Below are 13820 nucleotides of genomic sequence, written 5' to 3' on the forward strand. Positions count from 1 at the left end.
AGAGCTTGGAAAGCCACTGATATACATCACTCTTGTCACCACTCAAACTAATTGTATAAGGAGCAGCACAATTAAGAAAGACACCAAGTTGTTTAGGAAAACCAGCAGAAGAAATAAATAAATGTCAACAATTATGAAGAAAAAAACCAAGAATAAAACTGTCAGGTAGAGAGGAATCACCCTGTGGTTCAATTATTCCTGTTTACCTAAAATTGACAAAACAAAAGCCTGCTGTTCTTCCTCTTGTGTACTCTCTGAATGGTCAAAGTGACTTTTCCTTAAACCTCTTTTGGCAAGTTGTAATGCAGCACCAAGTACACAAAGAATGAAGATATTTCTAATGGTAGCTTAATTTTAAGTAAGACCTTTTAAAACCAAAATTGCTTAATGGGATAGAAAGCAGTTATTGCATTATTATTTCAGGTTACAGATTTAGATCTGCAGTATTGAGACAATTTTACAAGCACCTTAACATGTTTATGCTTTGACTATGGACACTCCATACAAATATGGAATAACATCATATTTAACTCTTATCTGTCTGAGCCACAGCTGGTATTTTTATGCCAGATTCACACTTCAGGGATTTTCCCTCCAAAGAGAATGTAAAAGTTGAGGAAATGGCACAATACCATGAGATAGGCACATCCTTTCCCCCTCCTTTTAAGTGACAGATAACTAATTACTAATTTCCTGGTGCTCCAAGGTAAAAACTGGTCCAAAGGTTCAGTGTACTGCATGCTTCCATTACACCATTGCACAAAGTATTTGTGTGAAGCTCATGGAAAAACATCCAGTGTACCCTTCTGAAGTACATAAAGTAATTTCCCTTTGTTGAACTGAAGGCTATTAAAAAAATAGTTTTGAAGCAAAAGGGAATATATCTGAAAGATAATTTCCTTCCACATCTATTTTGAATTAATTAAAGGGAAATATTCTGCAGATTTACTAAAGGGATTTTCTAAGAAAGCAAATAGGCAGAATTTAAAAAAATCAAAAACAGGCTTAACAGATGTGCCTCATTAAATTATTTTGTCTAAAAGGAGTAGTTGCAATGATTCATCACAGTTCTATGTGACATATTGATAAACACATCAGTAAGTATGTAATAGTACATTTCATAAAAATGGAGTTTAGGCTGAGTAACAACCTAAGGAAGGTGATGAGATGTTGAAAGACACTAGTTTTTGTTGGATTTTTTTCATGACAACTATAAGGTACTCAGATACAGTAACTTCAGGTTAATAAGTTTCTGTTGTGAATTACTTGAACATTCAGGGTCCAGGTGACCTGGCCCAGTTTCTCTTAATTAACCCTCCAATAAGATTCCTTGGGTAGCAGCTAACCTCACCTCACAAATTCACAGCAACATTCAAAAGCTAAAAAGCTGAACTCACAAACTGTCCAATATTTTATCAGGGTAGGAAAAGAAGTAGTAGTAATGGGAATCTTCAGTATTCCACTTTTTTCTTTTTAAAATTCTATTATTTCATTATTGTATGCTAGGAGTATTAAAACACAGCTACTAAGGAAACAAACAGAATAATCACAAGAAATTTCAGTGTTCAGTTAGGGAACTACTTACATTTTCAGCTAGGTTTTGAAGATTACTTATCTTTACTTCAAAACTACACCAGTAAGATCAGATGTCTGCCCTGACCACAGTTACTGTTGGCTTCCCCCAGGATATAATTCCATTGCTTTAGTATCTCCACACACCTCCAGAACTGTATCCCCAAAGTTAGACCTTCAAATCCACAACAATAACTGAAGCAGGAGCTTGATATTTGGAAGTATGAAGCATTTCTAGATTCCGCAGTATTAAATACTAGGACAAGAAAGTTACAAACTGTGCTTGTTAGTGGATACTTTTATTTTATGGCATCACTTCATAAACACACCAGTGCTCCCTCAGAATTTTAAAGGGCAGTCTTCCATATGTTTCCTCTTCATGACGACAGTTTTACAGGTCAAAAGTTCCACACCTGGTTACACAGTTGTCTGGGCACATCAGCATCTGGACACCCACACTACAGCAGCACAATGTCTTGAGATGTGACACTCATTTTCCTTTCATCCAGCTTTTCATAGATGATGAGACATAGAATACCTAAGTTAATAAAATACTTCTTAGTGTTCCTCTGAACTGCTAAAAATTAGGGTTTCTTTTCATCATCTGGGTATGGATTGCACAATCACTTCCCACATGAACAAATCTTTCTATCATCAGAAAAAGGAAGGAGACCTCTGGCCAAGCTCTTTCTGACAATGTATGTTAGCAAGAAACACCACCTCTCCCTCCACTGCACAGCCTGGGGATGAGGGTCCTTATGGAATCTGCAAACTCTTCCCTTGCTGCATAAGAAAAACCCCTGCTGGTTCCAGCTGCAAAGGAAGGCTATTTTCTAGAATTGTGTGCCTCACAGGAACTAAGTACTGAAATTTTCTCTTATGAGAGTAAAGTATAAAAGCAACAAAGTTGCATGGGTGCAGACCTGCAATGCAGAGAATTATTAGCTAATGGTGAAAAGCAGCCAGTGCTGCAATGGCAGCACACTGCAGAGGTAAAATGTGAGCTTGCTGGCTGGAAAGCAGCCCTGACTTCAGCTTCAGCAAATGCAGTGACATTTAGCCTGCCTCCCCCGCGTGCGGCTTGGCCTCACGGAGCCTTCTCCGAGAGCTCACGCTGCCATCCCTATCCAATGTAGTCTCACTCACGGCTTCTGGCACTCTCCAAGCACCCCCTGCCTGTGGTCAGAAAAGAAAACAATTCTGAGGTCTGACAGAAGAAAGAAGCTTCTCAGTAATGCTTGTGTACTCACTCTGGCACAAACTCCAGGCTGAGCTCTCAGCAAATGCCTGTCTGGTTCAGTTGCTTTCTTTAGCGGCCACAGGAGCCACTTCTCTTTACACAGCTTGCTTGGTGAGCCTGTGGGGAAAGGAGCTAGTACAGCCTTCCTAGAAAGAGAAAAGAAGTCCTTTCAAAGGAAAAGTTTTTGCTATAGTTTAAAGTGATAAATGTATGGTGGACATACTTGAAACCAAATCAGGAAGCCAGCTGCCCTTTAAAACGTTTCCTAATGTGTTCAAAATAGGTTCAGAGAGTGAAATATTCTACTGAATTCTGAAAGCAGTTAACCAAATCCAATTGCAAAATGGTTAAACACAAGTGCTCATCCAAATTCCATTCCCTCCTGCCAGCTGTGCAGGGTCTGGCTAGCCACACATCTGATAAAATCTAATTGTCATCTAAGTTCACAGTTCTAAGAAATATTTACCAAAGTTATTTTTCCACCCCAAGCATGGAAAGAACAATTGGTTGGTAAAAACACTCCATGAATTACAGGCACCCAAACAGGGCACGTAGCTCCTGTGTGTATCACTGAACCTGCAGAGGCTCCTGGGCCAATCTTCTACTGCCTTTTTTTTTTTTCTTTTCTTTTTTTTTTTTTAATTTGTATTTGCATGTGGTTATTAATGCAGTACCATAAAAAAGCGCTAATGCTTGCAAACGTACAGCAGCATCTCTGCCCTATAAAGCTCACTCTTTAACTCTGGAAGATTTTGGTGTCTGTAAACAGCCTGAAAAGGACCATGGGAGCAATCCTTCAGCACTGCCTCTGTACTTGCCTGCCTCACAGAATTCCTGGCACACATTCAAACTAGATAACTGCGTCACCAGACAGATTACAAAACATGTCTCTGGTAGAAGCAGACTTATTACAGTTTAAAAACCTGACTCCTATGTAGGTCACTGTCCTCACAAGCCATGGCACTGAGAGACTGCTGCATGCAGGACCAAGGGGCAGGAAGGGGTGGGAGTGCAGCCAAATGTGCCCAACTCTGACTTTTCTGCAGGCCCCATCACTGCCCTCTAGTTGTTCAACACAACCTCATCTTCTCTTTTCTGCTATGCACCCAAGGTCTTTAAACTGGGAAAACAAGTCAACACATTGAACTTGATTTATAATAATACACCTGTAGTGTTTATACAGTCAGAACACATCTACTAATCTTATCTTTTCTGGCAGGTATTTGAACATTTCTTGACCCAGTCACTGTACAGCTAGATATTATCCATTATTCCCTTTACTACCAAGGTGTGAACCTCAAGAAATCTAAACAAGACATGCTGAATTATACTGTCAAAAAACCAAAAACATCAGAAGTTGCTATTAAACCTATTTTTAACAATATTTGCTATGAAATAAACATTTTAACATTACATTAAATTTAGTATTCAGTATAAAGTGAAAAGAAGAATTACTGCACCATAAATAAACAGCACCTCATTTTAAATGGTGTTGCCCCAAATTAATCTGAAATATGAAAAAATTTCTGCTAAAGACTAGAAAGCCAAAAATAAATATATGTAAAATGTCTGCTATTCTGGGATCCCATCATCTAATCTCCTACATGCAAAATCCAGCTATTTTCACTGGCAATGTCTCTATATTTTACACAAACCTGAATCAGTGATGCCCACTAACAAGCCCCATCCCAGCAAACACATCAAACTGCCACTCAGTTATTCAACATGTGATATTATAAGCCAGGATTTCCAGAAGAGAAAATGAGGACAAGAGGAGGAAAAAAGTTACACAAGAAATGACAGTTGTTCCATTAAAGTCAGAAGGGTATCAACTGAAAAAGAGCAGAGGTAGCAGGTAAGGAGCATCACCATGCCAGTGTAAGCACCTGTAAGGCCAGGGCCTGGCATTGGCACTTATCCCCAGGGCTTCAGCAAATGCACATTGAGCCTAAGCAGCTTTTATTAGCTCATCTGAACTAACAGGGATAAGAAGAATCACAACACGCCATGATTCTTCAAAACCACAACTCCTACCCACAAATTAAGTTCCTCTCATTCAAAAGATCAATATCGGTTATATTTGAAATATCTAAATCATATCATCACCTTTAAAAAACCAAAAAAATCAAGCTGAGATGATTCACAGAGGACATTTCACCTGTGTAATGCTTTCCAGAGAGACCAAGAGGGGCTGTTACTGCCTGGCTGCTCTGCTCTGCCCTGTTTGAAGAGGAGTCACTAGAGGCCAGCCCCCAGGCACAGGAGCCTGCAGCTGTTATGTAAGGCAGGCAGTTCTGCAGTGCCTAAATCTCAGCATCTCAAAGCACTTTGGCAGACCATGAACAAAGTTTTACAGCAGCAATGTCAGGTAGTAATTTTTATCTAGAGACAGCAAAACTGAGCCAAAGAAAAATTAACTGATATCTGAAGGGAGAAAAAAGGTCACAAAGAAAGATTTTGTCAAAATTTTGGAAAGACTCCTGGCTTCCACTATGCTTGAATCAGTGGAACCAGATTTATAAATGTCACTGCGTGAGTTGGGAAGATCTTGGTACTGGCAAAGTGAGAGCTGTGAAGACTGATACTACCAGTGCTAAAAACAGGAATTGCAGATCAGAACTTTAAATTGGCATAGGTGAATTAGTAAGTATCACCTCAAAGCTGTCTTTCCTACAACACAATTGCAGGCTTTGATCTTACCATTTCAAGTTGCACTCATCTGTCATCTGGCAGACAATATATATAATAATTGACCATGCTAACTGAATGGCATTGAAACCAAGAGATAAATTCCACATGCATCCAATACAATGAGAATATCATCTTCATGTCACAGTTCTACTTACAACTCAGTTACCACTCCCAGTTCTTGTTTATGATGAGAAATAGGTTTATCCACTTACTTAACTTACTTACATTCTCCTGCAGACCATAAGTATTAGAGTACACAAACTGAAAACTACTTCTGCTAATTCTTGACCTATCCATAACTGGATGAAGATGTCTTCTTTCACTTTTGTATGGATTAAAATCTTGTCTTTAGAGCCACAGTGCAGATACAGGACCAGAGTCACAAACTGGCTGAGACTGGATGGGGCCTTTGGAGGTCACCTGGTCCAACACTCTGTGCTCAAGCAGCACTGCCTAAAGCTTTTTGCTCAGCACTTTGTCTAGACAGCTTTTGAGTATCTCCAAGGGTGATGATTTCACAACCTCTCTGACCAACTTGTCTGTCTCTCACAATAAAAAAAAGTGTATCCTGACTTTCAGGCAGAGTTTTCCATGTTTAAGTGTATGTATTGCCTCTAGTCCTGTCACTTGGCACCACTGAAAAGAGTCTGGCTGTGCATCCTGGTATCACACCATCCCCCATGCATACACAGTGATGAGATCCCCCCATGAGCATTCTCTTCTTTGCTAAACAGTCCCAGCTCCCTAAGCCTTTTCTCACAGGGGAGACACTTCAGTTCCTTAATCCTCTTTCTGTACCTTTATTGGACTCTATCCAGTGCTTTCATGGACACACTTGTACTGGGGAGCCCACAACTGGACATGTTGTGTAGAGTCATGAGGGAAACTTCATCCTGCTGTTGTGCAGTTTAACAAAGAAAAAATTTAGCTAATTTATATATAACAGTCTGCACTGAGATTCCAATGATATTAGTAAGTTCTTATTCAGGTTCTTCTCTGACATACTTCAAGATGTGTTTTGTGATTTTTGAAAAGAAATTACTTGAACAGTAGCCTTTTTTTCATATTGAGCTTGGTTTAAGAGCAAATGTTTCTGGCAGAACTTACTGCAGAAGCCTGATCCTTTGCCATGCTGAGCTCCTCTTTCAGCAAGGTGGCCATTTTTGCCTGACTGAAGGAGCCAATGTCAGCAAAATCCTTCCAACTGAAGCTCCAACTGGAACACAAAAGCCTGAATCCAGCACATTAACCAACCAGGTTACATTGTGCCTGGTATGAATAAGTTTAGCTCACCCAATTTCTCACTGTTTGCATCAGTTCCAGGGGGATGGAAATGGTTGGTTCTGTTTCACTAGAAAAAAAATGTGAAGCAATTTTTCTTAAGTGAGATGCATAATCTGGTGACAGCTTAAAAGAAAGCCAGGAACTCAAGATACCAACTGCATTCCCTTACACTGCTGCTTGTCAAACAGAGAGCCTCTAGTGTTTCTTAGGCAACAAAAATTTTACCCTCAAACAGAAAAAATCTTCAGCTGAGTGGAAATATTCCACAAAGGACGACAAATAGCATAAGTGACCCCTCCTTTCATCACATAATTTTGTATCTCTCTTCCAACTAAGATGCATCTATACCTTGACACTTTCTTCTACAATACATAGAAGCACCACAACACAACATATTCACATCATACTTTTTACATATATCCTTACATAATCTTATTGAGCTTCTCCTCAACATTGGGAAATTTTCCAGTGTTCTTTTACATTTGCCTATTTTGAATTGATGTCTGTTTAGTGAGTAACATTGTACTGAGTGTCACAGCACTTCATGCTGGTGGCACCTGTCTACTCCACATATATTTCTACAGAGAGTTGCTCTTACTCTTTTTTCCACTTTTTAAGATGAAAAATAATGGTAAGGAATGTAGTGTATTTTCTATGGATAATTTTTACTAAAAATTTTTTTCTTAGGAATGCAATATTTCTGCAAAAGCACAGACTCTTATTCTAGCAGAATTGATTATACAACTGGACACACTTGACACATGTTGCTGTTTGAATCTGATTATACAAATTAGAAAATCTGAATTGGTATCTGTTATAGCATTTCCAGACCTGATTAAAAGCACTTCTAACATATATTGTAATCTGTACTCATTACATTGTGATAATGTTTCACATGAGGAAGTAGGGGAATAAACCCTTTAACAAAACAGCTCAAACCCTCACATTGAGGGTATTGTATCTGAGGAAGAAAAAAAGCACTGTATAGTAATAATATCTTTAGAAGAGTTACTATGTAAAGTGACAGAGAATTTGCTGGAAGGAAACTTATCTATTCTTAGTGGTTTGAGGTTGGCAACTACTGAATTGGTGACAAATGAAAAGTAACCTGATTCCAAGACAACAGAAAAATTTCTAAAACCCCAAGAAGGAAGAAAAAGGCTAATTTTTATTTGTTTCAAATGAAATGAGATTTTGAAAGACCATCACAAAGTACAGAAAAATTCCTGAACTGCTTTCTTAATAAAACTATTTACAGAGAAGTATTGAGCAATTACAAATTACCTCTCCTTCATGATGAGCACAGTTTGAAGAAACAGTAGCAGAAAAGTAACTGAGCCAAACAGTGCTCTGATCTACATCACTGTGAGCCTGCAGTTATACCTCTGACATCATAATTTGGATTTACATGGGTTTATAGAATTTTGTTGTCTTTAAAATGGGGGAAGATAGTTTATGCCTCAGGCCATTTTTAATCAATTCTGGCTGTACCAATTTCACAGAAGGCAGACTGACGTTACATTTTCTTTACCCTTTCCTGGCAGATGTCAGTCAGAAGAAGCTGAGCATAAATATTAACAGAATTTCTGTGGAACCAGGTAATTTTTAATACAGCCTGAATGGTTTGACATTCCCTGCTTTTTGGATAATGCTATTCTATATCTACCAGGATGTCCAAATATGACACTTTTTTTGTTTAGTCCACACACAAGAACGTGCCAATAGAAAAAAGAAAGAAGATTCTAATCTCTGCACCGAGCTTTGAATCCTAAATGTAATCTCAATGACAGTAAGCAAAAAAGCATATGGTACCTTTTGGTAAGACCTAATCTCAAATTTAGAGAAAGTGATCCAAACTTGTGCTTCAGTTTTCTCTCTTTACTTCACTGCAAAAATAGGAAAAAGAAGACATATGGCAAAAAAGATTGTCCAACAAATAGTAAAATGTGCAATTTATGAAGATAAACAATGATTCAAGCTGCAATATTGAAAACATACCAGTTCTAAATGCAAATGTGCTTTCATATGAAAAAGGATTCACTCACTTCTGTCTTTTAACTTTATTTATAAAAATAACTTGAATCCTCTTTGAAAATTCCAGTTGTTTTGCTGAGAATCCTCACCTGCCATCAGGACTCAAGGTATCCCCTTTCAAAAAGAATAAAATTTGCCACAATAGTTAAAACTAAATGTTCTTGATCTAAAAGCTCCTTTTTTCTTTCCATTGAATTCTCTCCAAAACCAGCACCTTACCCTAAGTGCTATTTTGGGACTTGTTGATTTCCTTCATTACACCCTCCATTAACTCCCCAACTGAGGAGGTCAATATCATTCATTAACTGTTTCCAGTTTTAACTCGTGAAATTTTAAAAAGAAAATCAGATAATAATTTGGACATTTCCTTAATCCCTTAGAACTTGCAAGTATGTATTCTAAAACAATGATTTTCAGAAAGTGGCTTTGACACACATTTGTGTATGTTAATTGAAATTGTGGTAATTAACTCAGACAGTAAATTACTGGCTTTAAAAACTGTCTTTTGAGCATGACTGATCAACAGGGTACTGGGAGAAGCACTGGATTCCATATTACTGCACCTTTGAGTTTTAAGTCTGGGAGGGTTTCAGCATCCTGACTTGAAAAATTTATTTTCTGTGCTGCAGACTTCAAGGTGCTGATGAAAGTGTGTGGGCTGGTTTGGATGTGAGCCATGCTTTTTCCACACATCATTGTGTCTCCTGCACTAATGACTCACACCTGCACATGCTGCTATCTGATTTCTAGACAAAGCTATTTATAAACTGGAACAGCACTGCCGAATTCTGGTGGTGTAACTATAGCAGTCATTATTTACCTAAAGTGCTTGTCTGTGAAGCACAGACAATTTGGGGACACTGAGTTTGCTGGCCTTTGAGGAGCCATGAAAACTGGATGCAGCTTCTCCCTGAAAAAATCCACATTGCAATTTTATCTTGCAGGCATCTGTGGATTTGATATTACTTTTCACATGGCTGCAAGATAAACACAGGATTCCAGGGTCATACACACACAGAAAAAACCCATCCTATCTTCTCTCACAGCAACTACTGGAATTATTTCCTATAGTAGTTTTTTATACTTGGAGACTTGCATGTTGCAGACTTAAAAAAAAAAAAAAAAAAAAGAAGTTATTTAATTCAAGCAACAAGACAGTTGTCCCAAGCTTATGATTACAGTCTTGCCTACAGTGTCTCAGTCAATGGTCCAGAAAAGTATTTAAATTTTCACATTACAGTCTCTGCCTTCAGATACTCTTCCCCAGTGCTCAGGCTTTTTCTAGCTATGATTGTGGAAGCATCAGCATTTGGTACCAACCACCTGTCTCTTTCTCCTTCATCTGCAAGTGGCCCTGTTTTTCCTGCAGCTTCACACGAGGCCATTTGTCTTCCTTTCCTTCTTTGGGGCAACTTGGTGAAGAGCACAGAAGAGGAACAGTTCAGAACTGCCTAAATGACCCTTCAGTGAGAAGAGCATTATGAAACATACAATGGGATACACCCTCAGAGAATAAAACAGTCATCTGCTGCAGTATAAATTTTCAAAGCTATTAATCTCATGCCTAGTAAGCACACAGGATCCTGCTCCTTAATTCTGAAAAATCATACAATGTTTTGAATCTTGGATTGAAATGATTGTGTATCTAAACAAAGCTCTGTTAAAAAAAAAAACAAAACAAAACAAACAAACAACAAAAAAAACCCAAACCAAAACCAACAGTCTTTATACAGAAAATCAGGTATATCAGCAGGCCTGTTCCTGTTATTTACAGACATGCATTTTGCTTTCAGCAGCACAAGGCTCTTCCACACAGATACTTATGTACAATTCTCACTCTGTGCCTGAGAAGAAAAACCGTAGGGTACTGATATTAATATGGCTGTTGAGTGGCACACTGGAGAGCCCTGGATTTCAGGTAGCTGAGTTGTGTTCAGAAATCAATATGCTGCTGTCTTCCTTGGTGCAAATGTACTGATGTTAAGGGTTTGCTTCTGCCTAAATTATTAGCAGTTCAATAAGGGCCAAATTATTTTAAACCTTAACAGGCCACTCAGCAAAATTAGGCTTTGCTTCCAGTTAAGTAGTATCATGGTTAATTAGCCTTTAATTAGTATCAGAGTTAATTTAGCTTGATTCTGTAGTACCAGAGGTCAAAACACATCACAAACTGAGTAAGGATATCTTGTCCTTAAGGTGCAGAAATAGTAGGAAAACTATTTCCGTTCATCATACAGAACGGAAGAGCATCTATGCTCCCCTCACAGATATTTTAATAAAAAGTGCAAGAATAGAACAGTGTTCTTTGATTTGATTAGGGTTTGAGTAGGTTTCCTCTTTTTTTGTCTCCATAATTTTGGACTGCACAAGTTGACATTCATCAAGCAATGAATATTCATCAAGGCAAGGCTGTCTGGTCGGGGAAGTGCCCTGGGTCACACACCCCTGCTTCTTAAAGCTGAGTACAAGTACAACAAAAAAATTCAAATTCAGTTCACTGCACATTTGTCCATATTCACTCTCCTTCTGCTTTTATTTCTTTTGCATGAGTTTAAATATTTTCCCAATGCTCTGTTTTTCTTATCTGCTTAAGAAACGATCATTCTTAGTTTAGAGTATCTTTTGATATGCATTCAATCTTGTTCAGTTCTTACACCCACTAATTTTCCCATCTTTTCTGTCTTCGTTTTTAGTGTATTCTCTCCTCAAAATTATTATTTTCAACTTCATCTCTGCTTATGAAGCAATTAATTTATCTAATATTTATCAAAATAAAGCATGTGTTTAATTCATTCGATGCTGGTTTTTAATAGTAAGAAATTCACTACTTCTATAAGGAAATATTTTCTTTATTCATAGAATAGAACAGCCCAAGAAAGAATGGGTGAATTCTGGAGGCCTGCCTGTCAATTGTCCTGAAATACTACACAGTCTTGTAAAAGGGATTTGTTCATGCTACATTTTCATGATGAAATTTTTACCAGTACCTGTGTCACAGGGAATTTTACGGTGTTTTTAGGAACTGAACTCAAAGCATAAATTGATTTCACTGAGAAAGACCAATAGATGGTGCAGTACTATCAAATGCAAAGAATCAAAGAACTCTATATCCTTATACAAATTGCCTAAGGCATTTTATAAATATAAAGTTTGCTGCAAAGACTTTACCAATTCTGAAAACAATTTATAATTTGTAACTTTAAATCTGATTTCATATGCTGGGAAAAAAAGACAAGAACAAAACCAACCTAATAAAAAAACCCAACCCTCCCCCCACCAAACCACTGGGGAAAAAAAAAACAAAACAACCCCCCCCCTACACACACTTCTCCAGTCTCCTGTTTCTCACAGCTGCTGGTCTAACAAGTAGCCTTTTCTGGCATTGGTACTGCTGCTCCTTCCTTCCCCATCTATCCACTTTTACCCCTGAGCAGATTCATGGAAAGCCAAAAACCCAATCCATATTGATAGGGGAAAGGAGGCTCCAGAGCACAGGAGTGTTTCTGATTTTATCTGCTTTCATGCATGTGCCTGGCAGGCAATCTCTGCACCACCAGCAGTGTCACAGGATCTCACTGGTGGCTCAGCAGTGCCACTTGTGCAGAGCAGCACACGGGGCCCCACAAGCAGTACAGGGCATATTCCTGCTGGCCTGCAACAGGAACTGCAAACAAATGCAGCCTAAAAGCCTGGAGTACCTTTCTACCCTCTCCCCAGACTGACCTCACAATCCCTCACTGCTCTAAGGGACTGTCCCTTGTAAATGCCCACAAATCTCTTATTTCTGCTTATACTGGCACATACCACATAAGTTTCTCTGTTTTGTGCTGTGAGAAGTGCACATCAGTTTGGGGACATCTGCTGGCTTGAGCCTTAGATTCCATAAAGGAGCCTAATTGCTCCAACACATGAAGAGCCCAGTGATTAAAGGTACTGACTTCAAGGTTTAGCCCAACACTTGAAATGATAACATGCACATTATTAATGCCCTTTCTATTCCATTGAGCAATGTGAAAGGAAGAACACTCTCTTACTGTGTCTAGTTCTGGGCACCTCAGTCCAAGAGAGGCATGGAAATCCTGGAGCAGGGCTGGTGGAGGGGCTCAGCAACTAGGAGACTGGAGCACCTCTCTTACAAGTAAAGTCTGAGGGAGCTGAGTGGTGTCAGCACCAGGACAAAGTGCAGTGCGCAGAAAACTGATTCACAGGAAGTTCCATGTGAATATGAGGAAGAATTTCTTTACTGTGTAGCCTTTTGAACATGCAGAAGTTGTTATAAAACCAAAAATTTTTTTGCCACCACCAAACAGTTGTTCATTGTTTGAATGAGAAGTGGCACATGAGTTCTATCAAATAGCAAATCTACTGAGACTCTTACCTCTGTCACAAATACTTCCATCTGCACAAGGTGTAAGGAGAAAGAGGGATGCTAGCAAAAGCACAGCAACAGGGAAAAAGGGAATATGCTGAAGGAAGACAACACTGCTTGTTGCAAAAGTGGTGATGCAGCTGTTGAAGTAGGAGGAGAAAAACAAGAGAGGTGTAGAGCAAGCCATAAACTAGCAAGCAGAATGACAAAGTTTGGAAGAGGCAATTAAAAGAAAAAAAACTCTTTTAAACCATATAAACAGTGGTTGGGCTTTTCATAGTACCTATGCTGTGTATATCCCAGCTCACAGCCAAATGTCAAGAATCCCTTTCCAGAACTTTAATGTGCAATAGCTTGTCAAAGAAAATATTTTCAAAAACAGTTTGAGAAAAAAATATTTTGAATAGACCAAAAATAGGAAAAATTCAAAGGAGTTTCTTCTTGAGAAAAAAACCAAACACATTCACCTTAAACATCTAAAATGTGATAAAGCTATAAGCCACTGAAAAAATATTCTATCAGGAAATGTTCAGCCACTTTCAGCATCTAACAAAAGCAAATGTTGTTCAATTTTTAATCATTGATGATACTGCTGTACTGAAGCACCAGCACATGCAGAGATGCTGGATA

General features: G+C 38.5%; 1 protein-coding gene across 3 annotated transcripts in view; it reads right to left on the minus strand.

Annotated features, from left to right (window-relative positions):
* The window catches only part of PDE11A (phosphodiesterase 11A), a 110230-nt gene that overhangs the window by 69537 nt on the left and 26873 nt on the right, over positions 1-13820 (minus strand). Inside the window, exon 2 of one of the 3 annotated variants that reach the window (XM_059853184.1) lies at positions 2823-2958. The exons of the other annotated variants lie outside the window; for them this stretch is intronic. Coding sequence (XP_059709167.1) covers positions 2823-2958 — 136 coding nt within the window. The remainder of the gene's footprint in view (positions 1-2822; positions 2959-13820) is intronic. 3 annotated transcript variants of the gene reach the window in all.

Source organism: Haemorhous mexicanus, chromosome 8 (assembly GCF_027477595.1).
Source record: "Haemorhous mexicanus isolate bHaeMex1 chromosome 8, bHaeMex1.pri, whole genome shotgun sequence".
In the NCBI taxonomy this organism is placed as follows: Eukaryota; Metazoa; Chordata; class Aves; order Passeriformes; family Fringillidae; genus Haemorhous; species Haemorhous mexicanus.